This window comes from Zonotrichia albicollis, chromosome 25 (genome assembly GCF_047830755.1).
Source record: "Zonotrichia albicollis isolate bZonAlb1 chromosome 25, bZonAlb1.hap1, whole genome shotgun sequence".
NCBI classification, from domain to species: domain Eukaryota; kingdom Metazoa; phylum Chordata; class Aves; order Passeriformes; family Passerellidae; genus Zonotrichia; species Zonotrichia albicollis.
Window position 1 is genome coordinate 2,136,660 of NC_133843.1, and position 26,190 is coordinate 2,162,849.

General features: G+C 47.0%; 1 protein-coding gene across 1 annotated transcript in view; it reads right to left on the bottom strand.

Annotated features, from left to right (window-relative positions):
* CFAP74 (cilia and flagella associated protein 74) overlaps positions 1 to 26,190 on the bottom strand; it is a 42,999-nt gene that overhangs the window by 4,433 nt on the left and 12,376 nt on the right. Inside the window, exons 15-38 of the mRNA XM_074558428.1 lie at positions 24,161 to 24,227; positions 23,673 to 23,762; positions 23,380 to 23,553; positions 22,478 to 22,620; positions 21,482 to 21,599; positions 20,846 to 20,968; positions 18,323 to 18,444; positions 14,634 to 14,762; positions 11,660 to 11,747; positions 11,139 to 11,312; positions 9,846 to 9,979; positions 9,002 to 9,254; positions 7,403 to 7,510; positions 6,627 to 6,802; positions 5,325 to 5,459; positions 4,723 to 4,832; positions 4,321 to 4,376; positions 3,962 to 4,081; positions 3,664 to 3,816; positions 3,233 to 3,362; positions 2,537 to 2,691; positions 1,581 to 1,719; positions 699 to 820; positions 313 to 447 (exon numbers count right to left, since the gene is read on the bottom strand). Of these exons, the coding sequence (XP_074414529.1) occupies positions 313 to 447; positions 699 to 820; positions 1,581 to 1,719; positions 2,537 to 2,691; positions 3,233 to 3,362; positions 3,664 to 3,816; positions 3,962 to 4,081; positions 4,321 to 4,376; positions 4,723 to 4,832; positions 5,325 to 5,459; positions 6,627 to 6,802; positions 7,403 to 7,510; positions 9,002 to 9,254; positions 9,846 to 9,979; positions 11,139 to 11,312; positions 11,660 to 11,747; positions 14,634 to 14,762; positions 18,323 to 18,444; positions 20,846 to 20,968; positions 21,482 to 21,599; positions 22,478 to 22,620; positions 23,380 to 23,553; positions 23,673 to 23,762; positions 24,161 to 24,227 (3,154 nt within the window). The remainder of the gene's footprint in view (positions 1 to 312; positions 448 to 698; positions 821 to 1,580; positions 1,720 to 2,536; positions 2,692 to 3,232; positions 3,363 to 3,663; positions 3,817 to 3,961; positions 4,082 to 4,320; positions 4,377 to 4,722; positions 4,833 to 5,324; positions 5,460 to 6,626; positions 6,803 to 7,402; positions 7,511 to 9,001; positions 9,255 to 9,845; positions 9,980 to 11,138; positions 11,313 to 11,659; positions 11,748 to 14,633; positions 14,763 to 18,322; positions 18,445 to 20,845; positions 20,969 to 21,481; positions 21,600 to 22,477; positions 22,621 to 23,379; positions 23,554 to 23,672; positions 23,763 to 24,160; positions 24,228 to 26,190) is intronic.

The following is a 26,190-nucleotide window of genomic DNA, read 5'->3' on the forward strand; positions in this document are numbered from 1 at the left end:
TCCTGCTGTGATGGCAGAAATCTTTTAATTTTGGAACCAGCTACTCATTGTGCCATCCCACACACGGGGACTCAATGCCCCCATGCCCCATGAATGCCCGAGGAGGTGAATCAAGGCAACCACAGAGCTGTTGGGACATCACATCCAACCTTACAAGGCAGAAGTAGCAGATACCGGGCAGTAGAAGGGAAAAGGGGCATGCATCGGGAGCTTTGTGCCACACCCCAACAGGAGCCCTGTGTGATATCCCCCCAGGAACTCTGTGTGCCACCCTCCGGAGCCCCGTGTGCCACAGCGGTGCCGCGGGCTCACCTGCAGGTCGGCAGGTGGCACCCACGAGACGCCGATGCGCCTGAGCTGCCCGCGCTCCAGCGCTCCCTTGGCTCCGTCCAGCTCGAAGCCCGCCCGCCGCAGCTCGGGGCCGCTGTCCAGGCTGAACTCCACGCTCTGGCACGGACACACAAATTCCATTTGTTGCTGACTTAGTATGATCATGCTAATTCCTTATATTAGCCCCTGAAAAATAAGCCTTACAAACAATGTGCTTTTATAATATCAAATTCATTAGAAACTCTGAAAGCTGCTTTTTTTAATTTTTGAGTTTCTGAATTTTGGAGAGAAGGAAGGAGCAGCCCTTTGCACACTGTCAGGATCCCACCCAGCACCTGGCACAAACCTGCAGGTTTTATTTCCCTCACCTTCCTGGCTGCCATCTGAGGACTTTGAATGGCCCCCACGGTGATCTCTGCCCTGGCTGGCTCTGCTGAGCCCTCCACAAACTCCAGGAGCAGGAGAAGGGACCTCACTGCTTCTTGTGGCCCTGAACAAACAGCAAGCAGGTCAGCTCTGAGACAGGCAAACGGAGCCTTTGGCCTTTGGGAACCAACAGAAACTGCAGCAGGTTCAAAACAAAGTGATGTGGTATCCCAGGAGCTGGCACAGACAAAGAGATCCTTTCACAGAGTTAGTGAGCAATTAAAGAAAAGGAAGGTTTGGATAATTTGCAATTGCAAAGTGCAATTATTACTTGTTTATCAAGTTCCAGGCTGGTTTTCTAGCCCATGGCACACAGCTCTGTGTATTTTATTCCTACTTATGTGTGTGTGCCTGGACTTATTTACAGCTCAGGAGTCAGGAGCTGTTTGCATCCTGTCCCATGAAATTAAGGAAGAGTAACTTCAAACCCCCTGAAGTTTCATAACAGGACAAACAGGAGGATCCAGGATATGTGATTATATATGAAATAATTTCTTAAACATTTAATACACCTCAGAGAAGTGGCAGAAAGCAAATGCATCTCAATTCTTCATAGTAGTACTACATTATAATCATTTTTTCAAAGAAGCTGCAGAGGTAGAAGATCATCATTAAGACAAAACTGCATTCAAATGAAGAGAAAAACTTTCCTTAAGAGAAACTTTTGTGGTATTTCTGTGTATTATGGATATACGCTGTAACATAATGCTTATTTTTTCTGATTCTGGAAAAATTGCCTTAAATTTCCTTTTTTCTTAAAGAAAGAGGAACATTCCCATGTCTGATCCCTCCCTGGTCCATAACAAGCAGTGCTGGCACTTTACCTTTTCCCAGTGCTTCCTGTGGTGCCACAGCTGGGGTGACAGCCAAGGACTCCACGGGCACATCCAGGGGCTCTCCCCCCTCCACAAACATGAGGTGATCCCGGGCTGCTCCCTTCAGCTGGACCTCGTGGGCTGTGTGCTGGGTGAGACAGCAAATCCTGGCTGCGGGGGACAGCTCTGTGCCCTGCACGGCGCTGGCACCCCAGCCAGCAGCACCAGCGATGGAGGTGGCATCACGGTGCCAGTGATCCTGGGCTCCAATGCAGGAGCTCTGCACCTCCCCTGGTTTGCCCATTATGGCATTTCTGTTTGAACAACCAGGGAAATGTGCCTCAGGAGGGCACTGCACAAACGATTTATACACAAACCGCTACAAGAGACAAAACCTTTCTGTTGCCAAACTGGATCAAGTGTCCGTTCAGGCTCAGCTCGTCCCGCCGTGCGTTCCCAGCTGCAATCCCACCCTCGCTCAGCCCAGCCCTCTGCAGTGCCGCTGCTGGGCTTTAGCGGTCACTCTGCACCAACTTTCGGTGTCCTGGCCGGGCCCAGCGCTGCCCGCGGCGCGGCCACCTGCGCATCCGGCCGGGGCTGGCGGGCAGCTCCGCAGCGGGCACCGGGCACCGGGGCTGGCGGGCAGCTCCGCAGCGGGCACCGGGCACCGAGCGGCAGCAGGAGCGGCTCCCTGGCGCTGCGGCTCCGGCCGGGCCCTGCTGGGCAGGGGGAGCTCCCTCTGCCCCTGCTCTGCCATCAAAGGCTCCCTGCAGGAGCCCCCTGGAGTGTGCTCAGCTCCGTCCCCTCCTGACTGTGCCACGGGATGGACCCCACGTCACTGTTTTTATTAATTCATAACTGAATATCTAATCCTGAAAAATGTCAGAGGGCCCCAAACGTGCCCTTTCCTCCCTGCATCAGTTCATCTAATATTTAGATTGTTTTCATAATCCTGATTGTCTCACCTTGCCAAAGAGCAGAACCTTGAGAAGGTCAGAGTAGTAGAGACTTTCGTGATCAGGACTGAAGGTAACCACAAGATCCTGGCTCATCCCAGCCTCGATTTTTCCTTCTGTTGGAGAGACCCTGAACACACTGAAGCCATTATAGTTCTGTGTTCCTGGTAAATAAAAATGAGGATACAGATAAGAAAGGAGGACAGCTCCATTTTACTTCTTCATAAATTTTAAACCCATTTAATTTTTGTTGGAACAGCAAATAAATAAGAGCTGATACATGGCTTTGCAGCAAAACAGGGTGTTAGGAACACCAGATAAATCCATCCATCCATCAGTTTGATGCATTGATCTCCAGAGGAACTGAAGAGCATCACCAACCCTTCCTATATTCTGATGTGTTTTTATAGATCTGGACATCTTTAAACGGAATCTTTAATGTGCAATTACTGTGTGGGTTTATTTAGATTTAAACACCAATATCTCCTTACTTGTGGGTATTTGCTCAGGCTGCATACATTTACAGCTCCCCATATTGAAAAAATTATTACAGCTCCTACTGGGGAGTAAAATGAAGTCTTTAATTTCAGGGCTGTGATGCCCCAGGTCTGACAGTTGTGTGCACCTAAGAGGACACAATGATGCTGCTTTACACGTCCTGAATCTTCAGCAGAGGAAAAAGAGCAAAGAATAAAAGAAATTTACCAACAATCTCTGTTCTCTGCAGAGAGGATGTGAGAAAGGAGGGGATTTTCTGCCGGTCTCTGTCCCGCGTTGGTGAGAGCGACTCCAGTTGCACAGAGAACAGCAGGGTCATGCTGGAAGTGTTCTTTATCTGGGGACATTCATTCACACAACAGCATTTGCATGAAGGAAATTGACTCTCAGGCCTGTAAGATCCACAGTTTGCAAAGGGGCTGAATTTATTTTGCTGCATTAGTGCAGCTCTGTGTCCCCAGGTGCCACCAGAGGCACAATCAGTGCTGCCCACAACGTGCCACACCAACCTCCCTCTGCATCAAAACTGGGCTTTGGTTATTGACACACACACTTGGACAGAATCTGGGGAGAGTTTGTGTTGTGCTCCTCCTGACAGGAGCTCTGCTGTGCTCTGCAGCCCAGCTCAGAGGCCTTACCTGGACTGTGGCAGTCACGGTGTCCCTGGCCATGACGTATCCCATGTCCAGCACCTCTCCCACGGAGCACTCAGTGCTGGGCACCACCCCGTGCCCACACAGGGGGAGGCTCAGGTTGCTCTGTGCCACCTGGATGTCCAGAGTTTCCAAGAACTGCCCAGAGGGTGCCTGGGTTAGTGCATCTGCTCAGGGACCCTCACCCCTCCCAAGGGACCACCCCAGAACTGAGACAAGATCCAAATGGTGGACAGGGAACTTTGTCTCTCCTCTCTTCACTGCTCTTGTATCTTTTACTCACCCATTTATCCTCACTTGGACAAAAAGAGATGATCAGGGGTTTGTTTTCACCTGGCTCAAGTGTTCCAACTGCTCTGACCAACAGGAAGGGGCCATTGGGATTCAGAACTGAGAATCCCAGCTAAAACAGTGCAACTCAAGGAAAAACATTCATAAAGATTGAGAAAAAAGATATGAGAATAGATTCTACATATTGTTTCCATGGCTTAGGTCTGAACTAAGCATCTAAAAGCCTTTGAGAGGTCAATAACTCAAGAGAGAAGGTGAGCTGGTGCTTTGGTGTGCAGCAGTTCCCCCTGCAGAGGCAGAGTGTGATGAAGCAGAGGCTGAAGGCTGAGCTCAGTGCTCAGACAAGGATACCTCCAGCTTCCCTGGGGAGATGTTTTCTACTGTAATTCTCTTCATCATCCTGTGGCCTGCAAGGAATGAAAACACTTCCCAAAGGGAGGATGCTCATCCCTCCCATTCCTCCCCCTCACTCCTGCTCCTGCCTGAGCCAGATCACCCCAGGCCTATGGCTAAGGCACCACTCAAAGCTCACCAAAATGCTTTCAGACTGGGCCAGTCACTTCTGGAGCTTCCAGGTCCCTGTTTGGGGATCAGATCTGCTCTTCCATGGGCCTCAGTGGCCAGAGGCTCCTTATTTTCCACCTAAATACCACTAAGGGCTAATGTCTATCCTGACTTTTGAAAATGCAAAACTGCTGGCAAGAACTCACTGTCAGAGAGAAACAACTCCAAAGCAGAATTCAAACTCCATACCTACAGCAACATCCCCAAAATTGGCTGTGTTGATCCCAGAGTCTGACATGATCAGCACAGGAGGGGCCACAGCAGGGCAGTGCAGCTCCAGGTACAAGGTGTTGTGAGGACTGCAAGAGAGCAAAGGCAGCTGGGGAATAAAAGGGCAGAGCTGGGAATAAGAGGGCAGAGCTGGGAATAAGAGGGCAGAGCTGGGAATAAGGGGGCAGAGCTGGGAATAAGAGGGCAGAGCTCTGGGAATAAGAGGGCAGAGCTGGGAATAAGAGGGCAGAGCTGGGAATAAGAGGGCAGAGCTCTGGGAGCACAGACACACCAACAACTGCCAGGGATCTGCTCCTGCCCAGGGTGTGCCAGCCCAGCACAGGGCTGGGTGACTGACTGTGCCTGAGCTACAGCTGCCTCAAAGTTTTCACACAATTATTCCTTCAGCTGCTTTGATATTCATGTGTTTGATTCTTATCCAACTGGTGGGCTGGGAGCATGAGTTTCCACCACTGAGCTATGAAGTAATTAAGAGCAGAAAACAAATTTCTCCCCCAAATGAATAAATCAGCAAGGGCACCATTTCCCCCTCCCATCTCTGGGTTATCCCATGCACCCACCTGCAGGCCAAGCTCCCAGAGCCCTCCTCTCCACTGGCATGGCCACTTGCAACAGAGCATGGGATGATGTATTTGTTAAAACTCCCTCTGAAACTCCTCGTCAGGAAAGCCTGGGCTGCCCTATAAGCATCAGAACTAGAGAATCCAGGAATAGGAATTATCTCAGTGAGTGAGAGAGCAAAAAAACATCAAATAAATATCTGCTGAGCTATTTGTGATTATTGTTTCTTAGTCACACATTCAAAATGGAATGTAACAGTGAAATTAAATGACTGTCAGTAATGGACCCACCCTACAAGAGAATAAAAATGAAGAACCCAGATAACAAATGTTACACCAAAGATGTAACGTTTGTTATCTGGGTTCTTCATTTTTATTCTCCATACAATTTTCTTTGGTTGAATACTTCAAGAATTTCAGTGTCTTCCAGTACTTCTACATCTCAATGACATGTAAACACACAGGATCACATTCCTCTAATGCAGTCTGTAGGCAATACTTCTAAAATAGGGAATTTTTTCACAATCTCTGCTGAAAGTGTTTAAAAATTATAATTAATGGATTGCAATGAACATGGAATTGTAGTAAAAGATGTCAAAACATCCAGCACAGCCAAGTGCCTGTTGCTTCAGTATGTATTTACTTGTAAATACTTCCAAATTCCTGAGCCTGGGCAGAAGTGTGCCTCTGAAAGCTGAATCTCCTGCTCTACAGGGGCCCTCGAGGATCAGAGTTTGCATGTGAGTGTCCCAGGCTGCAGGCAGCAATGCTGTTTGAGGTGCTCACACTGCACAGGGAGGGCTCACGTGCACATTTCCAGCAGCATTTCCCTGCCAGCACTGACGCTGACCATGACTAATGTGCTGGACTGTGTAAGCCCTCTAATTAAAAACAGCAATTCCTCTCAGCCATGGGTTTGGGCCATCAGCTGCCTCTGTAGATGTCTCACAGAGGTTTCTCTGAGGGGTTTCTGTTGGTGCCCAAGCTGAGCTTTGCTGTTGCCCCTTCCATAAACCCGAGTTGGCTCAGCCCCACCCCCGCACAGCCCCAGCTCCTGCTCCCTGACAGATTCTTTGAAGTCTTCAATCCTTCTGATGCATAAAGGGATTCTTTGCCTCACATGAGAGGGTACAGCTGTGTGGCTCACAAGCAGCACTAATTTTGGAAACAGCCTCTGCAACACAGCTGAAGCTGTTCCCTCTCCAGTTTGCTTTCTTGTCTACCTACAGTTTTAGTAGATTTATTAAACTACTTCTAAAGAGAATGCTGTCTGTGTAGTACAAGATGCTTCTGTTGACTTACTCAGGCTTTAACTCTTCTGGTTTTGGCTCTTCAGGGCTATGTACAGAAGCCAGGCTTTTCCTGCTTCCAGCCCTTCCTCTGGAGATGGAAACACTCGATTTATTTCGTTCTTTTTGTTCTTTCTTTGAATCTTTCTTCTTTTTGCCCACTGGAGACTGAGGGGGATCACTGGGAATCTGAGCAAGAGAGGAGTGAGCAAAGACACAGAGCAAGGAGGTGACACAGAGCAGGGGACAGGGGACAGCAGGATGATGGTGACAGCCCACACACACAGTAGCTACTACAGACAAATTTCCAAAAGTATAAAGTCTAAAAATTGGGTTGAAATGGACATATTTTACTCCCTCTTAGAATAAGAGGTCTCCTCTTGGAGCAGATGAGTCTCTCATGGGAATTTTACCTGTTTATCTCCCAATCCAAGACAACCACAGCTGCTCACATAACTGAACTAGGGGTTGCATATAAATTCCATGGATGCTGTAAATCTTCAGCAAGTTTAGAAGCTTTTTATTTTCTTTTTTTTTTTAAAGAGTATTTCAGTTGCCAATAAAACCCTCTAGGAATAATTGTGAGCACAAAATTAAATGATTGCTCAGTGAACAGGCCACACACTGAGTGCACAGCCACACCCTCACCCTTCATGGGCAGGTCCCCCATGGACCACAAGCTTGGGCTTCATTAATATGCAAATAATTTTATGATAAAAATACCATCCAGAGCAACAAATCTCTGGAAGTGGCAGACCAGCAGCATGTGCTGTTCTTAGCATTCCTTACTTGTGCTGCTGCCTGTGGCACAGCTGCTGTGCTGAGCCTCCGCGCTGCCTCCTCCCTGACGAGCTGCTCGGGCAGCGCCGGCCTGAAGGACACTCGGACGGAGCTTTTCTGGCATGGAGAGCACACACAGGAGGGGCTGGAGCCCAGGAAATGCCTCTGGCTGCCCTGCAGGGCTCCAGACCCTGCCCAGGGGGCTCAGAGACCCTGGCACAGAGCCCCAGAGCCCTGTGACTGTGATTGAGCCCTTGGAAAAAACAATCACCAACCTTAGAATTAGAATTACAACCTTAGAATTACAAGCCATGAAAGTTTAAGTAGGATGATAGTGAATTTATCACAGGGTGAAAAACAGATTTTTGGGGTTTTTAGCATGGGGGTTCAGGGGGCACAATGGAGGAATCTGGGCTTGTCCAGCCTTTCTCCTTCTTCTTCTTGGCCTCCATCTTCTGGGTGATGGTGGCATTTTTGGGTTGGTTTAGAGTAGAAGCTCACTGACTAACATAGGTGATGGGTATTGGGAAGTTATGGTAAATAATGTACTTGTAGATTTTAGTATAGAATGATAATACCAGTGTGCCTCTGTCTGACCTGCTGAGTGGACCTTGGCAGGTCAGGAGAAAGAATTTTAGAGATAAGAAACAATAAACAACCTTGAGAGTGAGAAATAAAGAGTTTTGACTCCTTCTTCAACCACTGGGCTGGGAAAAGAGACTTTCTGACACATCTGGGGGTCACTGTGAGCAGCAGGGATCCCGAGAAGGAGTGAGGAGGAGGAGGAGAAGTGATTCTCAGAAGGAGTGAGGGCACAGCTCAGCCCCAGGCACCTGCAGAGCCCCACAGGAGCACCCCCAGTTCACCCCCAGTTCACCCCTGCTCAGAGGGAGCCCCAGCAGCCTCAGGGTAAGGGCACCTGCTGCTCTCTTGGATGTCCAGGATGTTACAGTGGGCTGGGTTTACATGGGCAATGCTTTTGATATTTAAACATTCTCCACATAAATCACAGTGACAACACTCCTGTCACAGATATATTTTATGAAAAATCCTTTTTTTTTAGGATTTTTTCTCCTGAGAAGCCGAGAGGCCTCAGAAACAACATGTAAACAATGGTTATCTACTGCTGTGGAATGCAACAGGTGCATCTGGGATTGGTCTCATGGGGTTGTTTCTAATTAATGGCCAATCACAGCCCAGCTGTCTTGGACTGTCTGGTCAGTCACAAGTCTTTGTTATCATTCTTTTTCTATGCTTAGCTAGCTTTCTGATGAAATCTTTTCTTCTATTTCTTCAGTATAGTTTTAATATTATATATATATATATCATAAAATAATAAATCAAGCCTTCTGAAACATGGAGTCAACATTCTCCTCTCCTCCCTGGTCCTGGGACCCCTGTGACATCCACCACACACTCCCATAAGGCATTAGCCAGATTTGGTGCTCAACCCTCCCATCTGATTTAAAACATTCTTTGAAACAATACAAAACATTCCAGCTATTCCAACAACAACTGCTGTTTGGAGCTGTGTTTACAAGCGACAGCTTTGTGAGGATGCAATGATCAAAGCCTTGGCACAACAGCCAACACCGAAAGTGCATTTACCTGCCCGGGCAGCACAGTTCCCACAGAGGGAGCGATGCCCACAGGGCACTCCTGGGGCACGTGGAACTCAAAGGAAGCGGGGCCAGCGGGGCCAGGGCTGCCCGTGCCCGTCCGGGGCACAGGGTGGGAGCTCAGCACATCCACCGTGGCTGAAGACTCCGAGTTCAGGGCTGTAGCAGCAAACTGAACCAAGGAATGAGACAATTCAAGAGGTGGGTGGACTCCAACTGCTTTGCATGACAGCTTGAATTGTCTAAAAATAAACACATGATAAATTGTCTCAGCATAAAATAGTGTCTTAATCAGCCCGGAAAATAGGGAGCTAATCCTGTAGTCCCTATTTAAGCAGAATTTCAAGCTTGCAATGGGAATTTTGCCTAAAGATGAACAATAATACTATCTATTTTTAATGCACAATTGGCCAGAGTCCCTGCTTGAATTCTTCCTCTGTGAACTTCTGGAAATACATCCAGTCAAATCAAAGTTTATGCCATCATTATTGCAGTAGCAATGGCTTAAAGCACAGAGCATTTTTACAAAAAAGAATTCCTTCAGTAATTGTGCTGAAAAAGCAGCAGAGCACTGCAGGTTGAGGGGCTGGAGCTTTGGTGTGGGACAAGGATAAACTTCAGGAGGGGTGGGAAAAGTCACCTCAGAGAAGGCAGATGTGAAAAGCAAGGATGAAACCAACAGGAACTGAGCAACTTCTGCAACTGAGAATTCCCACCTGCCCCAGGTGCTGATCCAGCCTCTCCTCCCCAGGGCAGGCAGGGATTCAATCTCTGAGCTGGGTTAGCAGTGAAATTCAGATTTTAGCTTCCCTGCTGTCCATCCATGAACACACCTGTTGATCTCTGTCCTGCAGGTGAGCTCAAAGCTGTACTCTTTTGCCTTGGTGGCTTTAAAGATTATGTCCAGTGTCAGGCTTTCCAGGGGAAGAATAATTCCAAATCCATCGTTGGGTTGAACTTCAACAAACTTCAAAATGGCAGGATAAGAAATTATTAATTAATTTATCAGTTTACTAATAAATTAAAATAAGATAATATTAGCAAGATCTAAAAAAAAATTGTTATTAAATGTGGAACTGTCAGAAAAAGAAAAACCTTCCAGGGAGAAGTTTTTGTCTAAGTCAGTGCCCAGAGTCTGAGGGGCAGATTTCTCATCTCAAAGTAACTCAAAAGGCATTAAATCCATTAACTCAGATTTCAGGAGAATCCCTTCCCCAGCTTCTTCCCACCTGTGGAAATCACCTTGCTCTAATTTTATTTACTTTTCATAGAAAACTGAATGAAATATGGTGAAAATGGCAGCAGGTGCCCTGAGCCTTTGAGGGCTGATTCCTGTGAGGGGCAGGGGCAGGAGCAGTTCCACACCCACAGCTGGGCAGTGCTTTGTGCTGGAGCTGAAGATGGTTCTAGAAAGTGTCCCCAGCACACTTCAGGCTCCTCAGGAAACATCCTGGGGAGTAAAGCTTTCCTGAAGCTCAAGTTAACAATTCCTTTCAGCTACTCCTTGATTTTAATCCCTAAACCAGCTGAGAACAGGACAATGCCCAATGAACTGCCAGGGTCCTCCAGCTCTGATGCCAACATGCCCAACATTTCACACTGTGATCACCTCACCCTGCTCTATGGAGCTTGAACAACAAATTTTCTCCAAAAAATTACTCAGAGACCCAGCCCACATGAACCCAGCAGCTCCTGTGATTAAATTTGTGCTTCCACATCAACTTCTAACACTCGGAAAGTGCCCAGGCATGGCTTGGGATGGTTCCAAGGAGCGTTTTAAAGGGAGGCCTTTGGGCATTTGGTGCAAAGTGGGCACATTCCACAGCCACAGCCCCAAGCCTGTTTTATTTAGGGGTAAAAGTGTCCCAGGTGTTCTTTTAGGAGATCTCTTGGTGTAAAAACCCAGGAATTCTGCCAGGAAAAGGTGAGGAACAGGAAAATCTCCTCACAGGGATTTGCACTGTGTGGGAAATGCAGAGGGAGAGTCACACACTGCAGGACAGAGCTCCAGCAGGATTCCCATGCAAGAACCAGTCATGATTTATTTACACTCACACTGAACACGTTCCCATGACACTGAAATCTATTTTGACAGCAGAGGGGGTGTGTGTGGGATCAGTCCATACCTCTGGCAGTCCCACAAATCCAAACTCCTGTGGCAAGATGGATTTGTTTGTTAGGGTGACATTTGCCTGCACAGCTTCGTAGATCGTGCAGTACCCAAAGCTGATCTGTGCTGGGCTGATTTCCAAATCAGAAGTAGTAACAATGGCATGGACAGTAAAATTCACTTTTTTAGCCTGAAACAAATGCAAGAGAACAGGATAAAAACCTCCATCTGTGGGTTGTGAGGACAGGATTTAAATGAAATGTCATCCAAAAGGAAAAGTGCAAGAAAAAGTTACTCTGTTCCTTGACAGTTACATGAGATCAGTACTGAGGAGAAAGGATTAAACTTCCTAGATTGCAAATACGAGACAAGAAAAATGATCAAATCTATATCAGCACTTTAAGCATCTTTAACTATTACCACAGAGCCTCAATTAGTAAAGAACTAATCTAAAATTAGGTATCATTAAGTGAAAATTCACTAAAATAATTTACATAAATTGTCAGTCTGATAATCAGCATCACAAAAATCCCTGACCTTGTCCATGATCAGGATTGTCACTGGGGCCTCCAGGATTCCTGTCTCTGCATTGAAATAACTCCCTGCATCTTCAGGAAGGGACTGCCTGGAAACCCAAAAGAACAAATCCAGTCAGTGCCATGAAAACATTCTGACTATTTTCTCACTGAGGGGAATAATGAATTTTGGATGGATTATTTATGAACAGAAAGAAAAACAAACTGAATCCTGTTACTTAAGGTCTGAAAGTTTTACTATTCACAGCTTTTAGTCTTCATTTAATTGTCCTCAAATTGGAGGATTCACCTGGTTAAGCATCAACTCCAGTTCTTCACGGAAGGGAATTCTCATTAAAATTCTGCTTGTACAATAAATTCAAATATTAGAGAAAATGGAAAAAGATGGGTGGAAGAAAATGCCAATCAAAAATGAGTGACCTGTGAGGTTCCACCTCCTGACCAGGGGAAAGAAGATGCAGTCAGGTCAAGAATATTCTGGATTTGTCCCAGATTTCCTCCAGCCTGGCACCCCCAGGCAATGCTCTGAGCAGGAGGGCATGGGCTGCACGGCAGTGATGTCACAGTCATTGACCTTGTACAGTTATATTGGATTTTTTTTGTTTTTAAAGACAGGATTTTGGACACACAGGATTTGAAGGGCAGTCACAGAGGTCAGCATCCATTTATCTTTTTTTTTTTTTTTAATGCCATCCTGTCAATTAAAATTCTGAAAAATTAAAAGCTTACACTCTAATCAGAATATGAATGCTGTGGATCTTTGCTGCAGCCCCAGCACACCCCCAACCCAGGCCAGGCAGGGGCTCCCTCTGAGGGTAATGGTCAGCCTGGGGCAGAACCACTTTGTACCCCAAAGCAGAGATATCAAATGAACATTTGAAACCTGGAGCCCAGCAGTGCCTGAGCACCCACCAGCCTCAGAATTCATAAGGAATATTCAGGTTTTCTGTAGGTGAACATCTTGCTGTCACGAGCTCCATTGCAGAGCTTCAAGCCAAGACAATACAAACCTGGAGCATTTTTAGCTCTGCTGCTCTATTTATATCTCAGAGCACCAGAGTGAGCTGCTTCCTCTTCTTGGGTCTCCACAGTGCTCATGTTCTACTACTACTCATGGAATTGCCTGCAACTCTTTAATGTATTGTTAAAGAACAAAAATAACACCCACTCAGTCACCATGGTGATCCCAAATCTCGCTGTTATTTTGCAATAAGGGTGATGTTCAAAGATGTTGGGAAGTTCTTTACACATTGAACTGAGGTTAAGTGCAAGGGAGGAGTTTTTACAGCTTTTACTTTGTCACAGGACATGTCAATAGCAGAAGAAATTAACCTGATTCATAATAATCCAGAGGGGGAAGAAAATACTTATAACTGTATGGACACAAGGATGGACTCTCAATTAGCTGCTGTACCTTGGGGGAAAGGTTGTGGAATCCTTTAAAAATTTTTATGAAAATGGCACAATTAAAGAGAAGCACAGAAGACAAATCAAATTTAGATTGCCAGGACTAGTTCCAAATGCAGGGAACTACAGGATGTGGTGTTTGGGAATTCTGAAAGGCAGCAGAGTAGAGAACTTGCCTTCAACTGAACAGGAAATGTTGGAGCTGCCAGGAGCTGGGTTTGGGAGCACCTGCCCAGGAATGTCAGTGTGCACAGAATTGTGCACAGAACTGTGCACAGAACACTCAGCAGAGCCTCCCAGGCCTTCAGGCAGCTCCCAGCTCCCTCAGCACTGCTGAGTGGGGGCTTCTCTTCCCTCTGTGTCACTTGTGGCACAGCTGCTCTATTAATAGAGCTCCTAATGGCAGCTCCGTGCCAGCCCTGACGGAAAGTGTCACTGGCTCAGTGCTTCCCTCAGCTCCCAGCACTCCCCTGCTTCAGGTCTTTAAATCATCTGTACCCTCAAACAGCCAGATACTTATTTGGTGTGTCAGAAATGCCTTAATCTCATCAAATCTCCTTTCTGAAGCTTCCCCATTTTTAAAGGAAGATTAAGGTTCTAAATCCAAGCTCTGTCTGTATAGAGAGGGAGCGGTGCCTCACAGCAGCCGAGGTTCAGGAACTGGGATGTGTCACCATGTTACTGTTGTTGTAATCTGATGGGATTTGAGATGCTGCAACAACTGTAAATACTCTGAGTTCTTTGAATACAAACCTGGTGAAAATGTTGCAGTCAGGATAGAATCCAGAGGTGCTGAGCACATCTGTGAGAATCCAAACACATCCCTGGGACTAAGTACTCACATCAAAGAAGCAGCAGCTTGGCAGCAGCAGTCAAAGCCAAAGACGCTGAATTCCATATGTAATTAATTATTTTTTTAAAAAGAAATGTCCTGCTAAATTCTTTAGGAGAGCAATGATGAGGAAAATAAAATGAACAGCAGCCAATGGGAGCTCTGGTATTTAAATTTTTAGAAACTGGAATTGTTTCCTATCCCTGAGCTATGTTTGTATTTGTAGCTGTTTTGTAAAATGGAGAAACAAAACTTGTTGTGATAAAGCTTTTAGCATCAGATGTCACATAAAACACCATGTGAAATTCATTCAATACCTTCATCATTTGGAGAAAAATGTACCTGGGGAGGAGAGATATGGACAGGAAGCCCAAGCACTCTCACCTTAATTAGCAAGCACAGGAGTTCTTGTCCAGAAATTATTCAATCAGTGATCCATGAAGCAGCCACCTGCCTCAATAACCTCCCCCTGGGCAGGAACAGCTTCCCACAGAGCAGAGCAGCCCAGCAGGAGCCGAGGGCTCGCAGTGCCACAGCGCTGCTGCCGCCACGGGGGGACATTGCCAAGCTCATTTCCTGCGGGAGCATCTGGCAGCTCCCAGGGGGCCAGGGGACAGCAGACCTGCACTGCAGCAGCCCCGTGAGCTCCAGCCCGGACAGCAGGAGGGAACAGCTCAGCTTTTCCACTGCCACGGCTGAAATCCTGACAGATTGGAGTTGGGTTAGTGTTGGTTACCTGGGCAGGAACTTGAGCTGGGCACTGAGGGATGACTGAGCCCGGATGTAGCCTGTTTTTGGAAGCAGCTCCATGTGCTTGCTCAGTTCTCTGCACACCTCAAACTTCAAACGCAGCGTGGTTGTTGCTCTGCAAACACATCAGAGGGGCTCAGGTGCCTTTGAGGCCACTTCAGTGACTCTGGAGTCTGAGCCCTCCTGCCCCCAGCCCTGCATTGTAATCAGAACAATCCTGAGCTTCCTTTGAAAGTGACGGGCATGGAAAAGTGCCACAGCAAGCTCACACAGTTGTGTTCTCTTTTAAGTACAGAAAACAAGACTTGGAAGTTCTGTAACAAACGCAGCAAACAGGGCTCAAAGGGATCCACAGAGAAGTGTCAGAGCTCAGCACAGCTCAGCCAGGTCAGGGGCAGCCACAGCCAAGCTATTGTGAAATATCAGCTGATTATTGGCTCCTAACACACACTGGCTCTGTCAGGATCAATAGGATGACTGAACCCTGGTGATTTCCTTAAACAGATGTGACCTGTCCTCCACCAGCAGAGATTCTGCAGGGCTGGCAGTCCCAGTGAGCCTGAGCTGGTGCTGCCAGCTCCCCTGCTAAACCTTGGGATCCATTTGCCCTGGGAACGGCACACTGGGAACCAGGAATGCTCTGCCTGTCTGAATTCTGGCCCTATCACAGCACAGCAACAGCCACGGACCATCCCCTGCCTTGGAATTTTATGCCTAAGTGCAAAATTGCCGAGCAATTTACAAATATTTCAGCTTGTCATTCTCCTTCCCCTGGACTGGTTTCCAAGCTGTCAGGCCAGATGGTCTCCTCTAAATCAACAGCTACAGCAAGTGGGGCTGGGAGCTGCAATGATTTCTGACTGTTGACAATCTAAGAGAATTATATACTACTTCATTAAATCAGTGCAGATTATAACCTGCTGAAGAAATGACTTTTTAAAATTATTTCTATTGAACACAATTCTGATAAGACACTTTCACCCTTCATGCTGCTTATTTTTGCTGCCTGATTGCCACAGTCTTCTTGACCAGGAAAAAAAAAAACAAATTAAAACCCAGAACAAAACCAATATTAGCAATATTTTACATTCCAGTTCCAGAGGTTTCTGGCTCTCTTGGAAACTTTATTTTCCCCTTGTGCTACAGGCAAGTCACAGGCAGGCTGCAGGAGGAATTCTCCTCCTGACACACCAAGGGAAGGGGCAGGAGCTCCTGGAGGCAGAATCTGCTCAGGCCACAACAGAAGGATGGAATCAATCCACTTTTGGATAAAAAATTGACACATGGTATTCCTGCACATCAAATACACTGAATTTCAGCCCACCTGACTCTAACAGGCAATTTTTGCTAATTATGGAAATTGGGTGATAAATCAAAGCCTTGACTTGCCAGGGTGCTAAGGACAGGCTACTACATATTAAGTGCTCTTAATTTAGTGCAACTTGGCAAAGGATCAGCAGGATTTTTCCCTCAGTTAAGAAGTTTTGCCGTAAGCAATTTGACAGCTTCTATCTTTGAGATCCCCTTGAACTCTTAAGTTTCATTAGGAGAGTTATTCTGTTTCTATACTTATAAGTTTTATCCCTGGGTTATCTAGACCAAGTAAAATCACTTACATAACAACTTGTGCTTGTCATATCTGTAAGCTGAATTTCTGAGATAACAGCTTTACTCATTTCTTTCCAACTGTGAAGAATCTCTGCAGTCTGTAATTCTGGTAAGAGGTTTAGAATGGATGCCTTCCATAGAATCAATCTCTCCCCCACCCTCCCACAAACCCACCCCAATCCTATTGAAATAGACTCTAAGAAATGCAAATTGTTAAAATAAGAATTCCATAGTGAGTGCATTAGGTGGAGGGAAGACACCCAGCACCTGAAGACAATTAAATGTTCCCATAAGTACTTTTAATAGCAGGAAATCTCCAGAAGCCAAGGAGTGGAATATTCCCTTTCTATCCCAGTGCAAACAGAACCAGCCCTCAGATGTGACTGACTTGGACTCTGAAACACCCAGAAATGTTCCCCTGTCACTCACGGGCTGCTCACTCTCTGTGTGACCACAGGGATCTGTCCTTCCAGGGGAGACCTCAATGGGTCAGGAAAAGCTGCACCTTCCCCATTTTAGAGTGAATGCAAAAGGACTGACGTGATTTATCCAGCATCTAGTTCCAGGTCTGGAAAGACTCTCATGAAACTGGTTTCCAGATCCTAAGTCCCCCCAGAACTTTAATTGAATGCAAAATAACTGAGAAACAACAAAATATTCCTACATAAAATTCCCTGGCTGAATCAGCCCAATGTGCACTTAATTTTAGATACATTTATATCCCTAAACATTGAGTGTGCAGACTCCTCATGAGGAAACTGTGGATTTGCTGCTCCCTGGGGCTTCCCAGCTCTGCCCAGGAACAGGAGCATCCCTGGGAATGTGGCAGGGCTGGGGAGCTGAGGGGCTCCCCCATAGCCAGGGCTGCTGGTGGGAGTCTGCCTTAGCGGGATGCACAAAATTCCCAGAGCTCAGAGGGCTCAGAGGATGTGCCCCTGCAGTGCCAGGGCCAGGGGCACCCACGGCAGCTCAGCTGCAGTGCCAGGGCCAGGGGCACCCACGGCAGCTCAGCTGCAGTGCCAGGGCCAGAGGCACCCACGGCAGCTCAGCTGCAGTGCCAGGGGCAGGGGCACCCATGGCAGCTCACCCACAGTGCCAGGGCCAGGGGCAATGCCAGGGTCACACATGGCAGCTCACCCACAGCACCAGGGGCACCCATGGCAGCTCAGCTGCAGTACCAGGGCCAGGGGCAATGCCAGGGGCACCCATGGCAGCTCACCCACAGTGCCAGGGGCAGTGCCAGGGGCACCAGGGCAGCTCACCCACAGTGCCAGGGGCACGCAGGGCAGCTCAGCTGCAGTGTCAGAGGCAGTGCCAGGGGCAGTGCCAGGGGCACTCAGGGCAGCTCACCCACAGTGCCAGGGGCACCCATGGCAGCTCAGCTGCAGTGCCAGTGCCAGGGGCACCCATGGCAGCTCAGCTGCAGTGCCAGTGCCAGGGGCAGTGCCAGGGGCACCCAGGGCAGCCCACAGTGCCAGGGGCAGTGCCAGGGGCACCAGGGCAGCACATCCACAGTGCCAGGGCCAGGGGCAGTGCCAGGGGCACCAGGGCAGCTCACCCACAGTGCCAGGGGCAGTGCCAGGGGCACCAGGGCAGCTCACCCGCAGTGCCAGGGCCAGGGGCAGTGCCAGGGGCACCAGGGCAGCTCACTCACAGTGCCAGGGGCACCCAGGGCAGCTCACCCACAGTGCCAGGGGCAGTGCCAGGGGCACCAGGGCAGCTCACCCACAGTGCCAGAGGCACCCAGGGCAGCTCACCCACAGTGCCAGGGGCAGTGCCAGGGGCACCAGGGCAGCTCACTCACAGTGCCAGGGGCACCCATGGCAGCTCACCCACAGTGCCAGGGGCAGGGGCAGTGCCAGGGGCACCAGGGCAGCTCACCCGCAGTGCCAGGGCCAGGGGCAGTGCCAGGGGCACCAGGGCAGCTCACCCGCAGTGCCAGGGGCAGTGCCAGGGGCACCCATGGCAGCTCACCCACAGTGCCAGGGGCAGTGCCAGGGGCACCCATGGCAGCTCACCCACAGTGCCAGTGCCAGGGGCAGTGCCAGGGGCACCAGGACACCTCACCTGCTGCGCACCTCCACGCTGTCCTGGTACAGCCGCCCGTACAGGCAGATCTTGAGGTCCACGTTGGGCTGGGGCACCCAGATGGGCACATCCACAGAAACTCCAATGGCACTGAAGCTCAGCTGGCAGGGCAGCAATGGCAGGGGGTTACTTGTGTCAGTCTCACATTCTTACTGACTTCCAGCAAGGATTTCTGCTGTAAATTCAGCTGAGTAAAATGTTTTATTATTTGTAGTGCAACAGGTTCTTTAAGGAGGCAGACCTAGGAAAATCCTTTGCAAAGTAAACCCAGGATGTTCCAGTGCCCCAGCAGAGAAACACAATTATACTTTGGTATATTATACTTTGGATTCCTTGACAGGGAACATGAAAGAAGAGCATCTGCCCATGACATTGAGAAGAATTATTTAAAGAGCCTTTAGCTGAAGTGGATGGGCCCCAGTCCAGGCTCTCCTGAGGCTGCAGCTCCTCCAGGCAGCACAGAAATGCAGGAGAGGCAGCACAGACATGCAATGATTGCAGCACAGACCTGCAGGGATTGCAGCACAGACATGCAGGGATTGCAGCACACACATGCAGGGATTGCAGCACAGACATGCAGGGATTGCAGCACACACATGCAGGGATTGCAGCACAGACATGCAGGAGAGGCAGCACAGACATGCAGGGATTATAGCACAAACATGCAGGGATTGCAGCACAGAAATGCAGGTATTATAGCACAGACATGCAGGGATTATAGCACAGACATGCAGGGATTGCAGCACAGAAATGCAGGGATTGCAGCACAGAAATGCAGGGATTATAGCACAGACATGCAGGGATTGCAGCACACACATGCAGGGATTGCAGCACAGAAATGCAGGAGAGGCAGCACAGACATGCAGGGATTATAGCACAGAAATGCAGGAGAGGCAGCACAGACATGCAGGGATTGCAGCACAGACATGCAGGGATTGCAGCACACACAAGCAGGGATTGCAGCACAGAAATGCAGAGATTGCAGCACAGAAATGCAGGAGAGGCAGCACAGACATGCAGGAGAGGCAGCACAGAAATGCAGGAGAGGCAGCACAGAAATGCAGGAGAGGCAGCACAGACCTGCAGGGATTGCAGCACAGAAATGCAGGAGAGGCAGCACAGAAATGCAGGAGAGGCAGCACAGACATGCAGGGATTGCAGCACAGAAATGCAGGGATTATAGCACAGACATGCAGGGATTGCAGCACAGACCTGCAGGGATTGCAGCATAGAAATGCAGGGATTATAGCACAGAAATGCAGGGATTGCAGCACAGAAATGCAGGAGAGGCAGCACAGACATGCAGGGATTGCAGCACAGAAATGCAGGGATTATAGCACACACATGCAGGGATTGCAGCACAGAAATGCAGGGATTATAGCACAGACATGCAGGAGAGGCAGCACACACATGCAGGGATTGCAGCACACACATGCAGGGATTATAGCACAGACATGCAGGGATTGCAGCACAGAAATGCAGGGATTGCAGCACACACATGCAGGGATTGCAGCACAGAAATGCAGGGATTATAGCACAGACATGCAGGGATTGCAGCACACACAAGCAGGGATTGCAGCACAGAAATGCAGGGATTGCAGCACACACATGCAGGGATTATAGCACAGACATGCAGGGATTGCAGCACAGACATGCAGAGATTGCAGCACAGACATGCAGGGATTATAGCACAGAAATGCAGGAGAGGCAGCACAGACATGCAGGGATTATAGCACACACATGCAGGGATTGCAGCACAGACATGCAGGGATTATAGCACAGAAATGCAGGGATTGCAGCACAGACATGCAGGGATTGCAGCACAGACATGCAGGGATTGCAGCACAGAACTGCAGGGATTGCAGCACAGGGCTGTGCTCCCTGCAGTGCCCAGTCTGGCCCCAGGGCCCACAGAGCTCAGCCCTGCAAGGCTGGGCCTGCAGAAGGATCTCACAGCAGGATCTGCAGCTCCTTCTGCAGCCCAAGGGACAGCCAAGAGTGGCTGCTGAGCTGCTGGGAACTTTGTCTTTCATTTTTGGCAAGCTGCTGTGAACTGTTCCAAGCAGAATTTGGCTCCCAATAAAATTGAGAATCACAATATGCTGAAGTGGTAACTAAAGTTGTCATCTCTTCCAGCTTTCACACATCAGCTTCACTACTGCCTCTTAAATAATTCCAATTCTGATAGATCAGAAAGAAAATAAACTAGGTGGGTTGGGAATAAGGGAGAATATTTCCCCATTTATTTCCAGGACATGAGATGTTTTCCAAGAGGATGTCTGATCAAACGGGAATATCAGGATTATTTGCATAGAAATTAAGAGAATTAGCAGGTATAATAATATATAATATTATAATATATTATATATAATATAATAAACATCCTGCATCAGAAATAAGAGCTATGACTCCCATAAAACCACCTAACACATAAATCTTGAGAAGCACATAAATGAGTAGATTTTAAACTATTTCCCACATGGTTTGAAGCAGGTCACTCACTGGTTTGCAGTCTGGGTTGTCAAACAGGATCACAAACTCTGCCCTCACGTCCCCAGGGACAGCTGGGACAAACAGCACTGGGATTTTCACTGAGCTGAAGGGTCCAATCTCACCCTCAGTCACCTGAGGAACAACAGTGAAACTCAAGGAATTGCATAGAAATAAAGGGGCTGTACAGAATCACTGCACACACACTCCACTACACCTGCTTTGGAACTAAACTGAACTCTCTATGCACAGGAAAAATCAGAATCAGAGCAATAAAATGGCTCAAATCTGACATTTCCCAGAAATTCTTCCTGCCCCTCCTTGTCTGTTGCCACCAGACTTTGTTTAACCACAGAACCACATAGCAGAAAAAAAGAATGAATTGTGGCAAATGTGAATTGCCACAAAAAGTTCTGTTAAAAGGTCTTAACCTTTTTTAGAACAAAAAGTTAAACCTTTTGTCTCTATAGATCAAACCTTCTGTCTCTATAGATCAAAAGAAAGGGGGAAAGTGCTGTGATTTCATTTTAAGAATTAACTGTGATACAGTGATGTCCAGTGGGCTTGGAATGACCATGTACTTGAGCAATTTATTTGATGCAGGCTCAGCCTAGTGAAATCTTGTCTGGATCTCAGGACGTTCATTACCTTTCCAAGCATAATTTCAACTGGTATTTCTTCAGGAGAAACTTCCATTAAATTATCTTCATGGTCTCTGTCCAGATGTGATCTGGTATTTAATTCTCCTGGACCAATTGGGGAAAGAAACAAACACAAAACAAAATAAAATGCTGGATATCCCACAAACAATATCCAACAAGGCACAAGTACATTAATTTGAGTCAATATTGCAAATCCAGGCATGTATAGCTGTGATGGCAAAATCTGAATGTCTGCAAGGAAATATTTGTTTGGCCATCCAGTTTTAGTCTAATTTGGAGCCTTCCACTGAGTAACAACATGAATGGTTCAAAAATACAGACTCAGCTGCAGTGGGGATGGCCTTCAAGAGCAATTTCAGTGGGATAAAGGAATGCAGCCAGAAGGACCTGCAAAAACCACCCACAGCCTTCCCATGGAACCTTCAGCTTCCTGAAATTGGAATCAGTATTGGGGAGAAATGTTAAAGAACACAGATAAGAAGCAAATTAAGAAAGTTTTTCATCTACAAGACTGGATTTTATTAAGCACATAGTAAACATTAGGAATGAGATGGAAAATGTCTGAGGAGGTTCATCTTTCTGCTTCCTTGTTCCTAGAATTACAGACTATAAAAATAAACCTGTCATGTGGATTGCTATTCTGAGAAGTGGGGATTCAGTTGCTGAGACAGGGATGATGTTAACAATTTTGCAATTTCTGAAGCTGGTTGGGTTCTGTGTTCTTCTGAGTTTGAATTGTTGATCACTAATGAGCACTGAGGTTCTCTGCTGCTTTTGATATAATGGTGTCAAACATTATTTTTAGTCATTTTCCGTGAGGCAGCACACAAAGAAATCTAACATTACTCCTGCAGGGATGAGCTACTCCATTTACTGGGTAACTTTGCAAACTGAACTGCTCAGTCCTTTCCAGGAGGTTAAGCTGGCTAAAGCCTGGCCTGGGGAAGGCAGGGCTGGGTTCCACAGCATCACCTCACCTGTGGCACTGCTTCTCTTGGGCTCCTGGGCTGCACTGGGGGTCATTCCCTCCCTGGGCTCAGCACAGCTCTGGTTTGGATCCCCAGCTGCCACAGGGCCTGTGCTGCCTTCCTTTTCCTCTTCAGAGTCACTGGGATATTCAGTGACCTATTGGGAAACACAAAGAGGGATTTTCTCCCATGGCTGCTCCTCTGCCTTGCACCAGCTCCAGTTCTACCCAGCAAAAGTTTTATGCAAACCAGATTTGTGTTTTCTTGCAATAGTTCCATGTTATAAATGGAGAAATGTGTTGCACTTTCCAAGAACTGCACATTCTACCAGACCTTTATCAATGAGCAGATTGGATTTTTTGCTGGCTGCCCCAAACAGGTAAATAATGGAACAGGAGCAGTGCAGTGCAATGCCAGTTACTTTACAATTAACAAAACCAACATTTTTCTAGTGGAAACCCAGGCAGTTTTATGTCAAAACTAAGTCTGGTGAAACCAGCCCTCTCTTTATCACACCCCTCACTTGATTGCTAGTTTTGCAGCAGTTCACATGCTTCTGCCTTCCACGAGTTGAGATTTTTAATGACTCTGTCAGAATCTCCTCTTTTAACTGAAGTATTTTCTCCTAATTGTCAGCAATGTGGAGAAAATGGGAATCGTGACATAAATTACTAAAATACTTTAAAAAATCAGCATTGCTGGTTTCCCCATGCCTCACAAGAGAATTGCTTTCACCTTCCAATATTTGGGTCTAACAGATTATATTTACAGCAAATGTACTAAAGGTTGGACGTGATGAACTTCCCAAGTCCTTCTGACCTGAGCTGCTTTGTGACTCTGCACAAACTGCACAACCTGCACCACATTTCCAAAGCAGAACATTTCTGTTCCTTCAGGGAAGTGCTTTTGAACGCACCACGATAGCAGGAGCAGCTTTTGCTGCTGCTCTGAGGGTACTTGTGGCACCTGGTGACGCCCAGACTCGGAATGTGGCTCCCAGAGCGCCGCTGTTTGTCAGGGTGATGGGCCGTGAAATTGTCTCTCCCACCACAAGGCTGCCAAAGTCAATGAGCTCCTTATCCAGAGCCAGCTGTGAGAAAACAAACCATTAATTACCACTGGCCTACATAGCACTAATGTCAATTAAGTGAGCATCAGCTTTTTATAATAATAATTATATTATCTACATGCTTAAAAGAAGTCTCTTACCATGCAGGTTTTGACCGTGCATTTCAGTGGAACAGAAAAAGAACCTGTCTGGGCCATAAACATGATTGCTCCTTCCAGCCCTTTATTTACCTAGAAAACAAAACAGAAAAAAAACCCTAAGTAATTTCAGAAGATTTAGCCTGATGAAAAATATTTTCACTCATTCTTTGAGTACCATATTAAAATTTATCTTTACTGATTCCATGTTTCCACTTTAAAACAGTCTTTGTGACAGCTTGGTTAACTTGAGCTGGGCAAGATTATAAATATTTGGAAACTTGCTCTCATTTGGAGGCATTTTTCCAAACATGTCCTCAGAATTTGCCTTATGACAATTTATCAGAGCTTGAACATGCACACAGCTGTCCCTGTGCAACAGTAGCTCTTCTAAAAATGTAATTTTCTTGTTAACCATTAAGAAATTCAGTTAATAATGGTTTTAATCAGACTAGTGGCCTTTACTAGGATTCTCCTCACTGTGCACTTACCATTGGCTTAAATGTTACCAGGAATTCACAGGACATCCCAGAAGACATTTTGCCAGGTGGGTCAAAACTATGAAGATAATGAAAATAAAACTCCAAATTAAAGCTGTGGATGGAACACCCAGCTCCTGCTCTGGTAACAATGGCAGATTGCTTTTTTTCCCCCCTTCACTTGGACTAATTATTAGAAAAGTCAGAATGAGTGACAGATTAATGAAAGGCTCCAGAACCCTGCTGCAACTGGGAAACAACAAAGGCTGATTCTTTATTAAGGTTTTATTCAGAAAGACTCCAAGTGCTTTTAAAAGGCAAGACAGGGACTGCAGCCAAGGAGGTGAAGCTGAGGCTCAAAATCAGCAGGAAGAGGTGGAACTGCCCAGTCAGACAATTAGGAAGCAAATTCTCCCATTATCCATTTTAATGTTGCTCTGTAACATCTCCCCTGTCCAAGCACAAAATGAAGAGGAAAAACCCAAGGAGGGAGCTGCAGATGATTAGAGAATGTGCTGCTTGTTGCCAGCTGTATCAAAATTATCTTGAATAGAATCTGCCACTCATTTCATGGTCTGTGTGAGGCAGGGAAAATGCCCAGCAGAAGACAAGACATCTCCCAGCTGCACTGTAAATGAAATGATTGAGGCACCCCTGGAGCCTGGCAGAGCAGCCAGAGGAGATAAGGAAGTGCTGTCAGCCATGGGAGCCCCTAAGCCAAGGCAGACATGGAACACACTCGCCCTTCACAGCTTTATCAAAACAAAATTCAACTCAAACCTAAGCAAAATGAAACTTTTTCAGAAAGGAAAACACTTCAGAATTTAGGAGCTTAAAATGCAGACAGGGAATAAGCACTTGCATGCTGACCTGCTGAACAGATCCTGGCAGTTTCTCCTGAGGAGAACTTGAAGGAATGGTTCTTTATTTCAAATGTTACCTTGATAAAATAGTTCTGATTTAAATCACAAAGTGTCAGACACAGAAACCCACACAGAGCCACTGTGCTAAGGAGAGGCTCCATGGGGTGGAATGCTGCTCATTTGAAGCACTGGGATAAAGCTTTTTATCAGCAAATCCAGCCCTGTCACTGATAACAGCTCCCAGGTGCTGTCTGTAAAACCTGGGCACTGATTTCCAGGACAGTGACACCATGACAAGATCTGCTGGGTGTTTTCAAAATACTTGGCAAAACTATTTTGTAACCAACAATTTATGTCTGGTTCTACCAGAGATAAGCTTTATAGAGATCAGTGTCCACAGGTCTGTGCTCTGCTGATCAAATTATAAATAACATGAAAATGGAGAATAAAATCTTAGATTATTTTTGGTAGCTGTCCTGCTGGCAAATGTAAGGGTAACCAATTGAATTTTAAAATGTTAATTAATTTATCAGACATTGAAAAATCATTCACAACTCTTAATATTTGGAGAATACTTTGAAAGGCAATTACAGCAAGGAAAGACTTAGGCCTTTCAAAAAGCATTGTTTAATTTTTGGTGAAAAACCAGTGGTGTTGATTACCATATGCAATTGTCCAACATACTAAATGAGAGAAAAAAATCAATCTTTGAGAGCAGGAAACCCTCATTTTGTCGGATTAGCAGCTTCAGGCTTTGTCCCAGAAATTAGACACGTGTAAGTGGGTCAAAATTAAATCCCCACACGTGATTTTGAACCAACCATGAGCAGGTTTAGGAGCTGAAGGGCTCTGCTGTGTCCTGCTCAATCATCCACCTCCCCAGGCTGGGAATGAAGAGCTCCACACCTCTGGAGCAGCTGGACCCAGACTTTCCAGCTCTCCAGGGATGTTGTTCAGTCAGGAACTCTCTGTTCACATCCCTGGGGACTCTGCTGGGGACAAAGTGGGCAAGGAATGGCTTCCCCTTGGGGCATCCTGTCCTTATCAGATGATCCAGAAATTCCAGGGGTGGTTTATCCCCACAAGGACAGTGGGCAGTGAGCTGGGAGAGGAGCTCTGGAGATGAAATGATTTACAGGGGTGAAACGACTCATTTATTCCCTGGGGTGTCACTAAGCT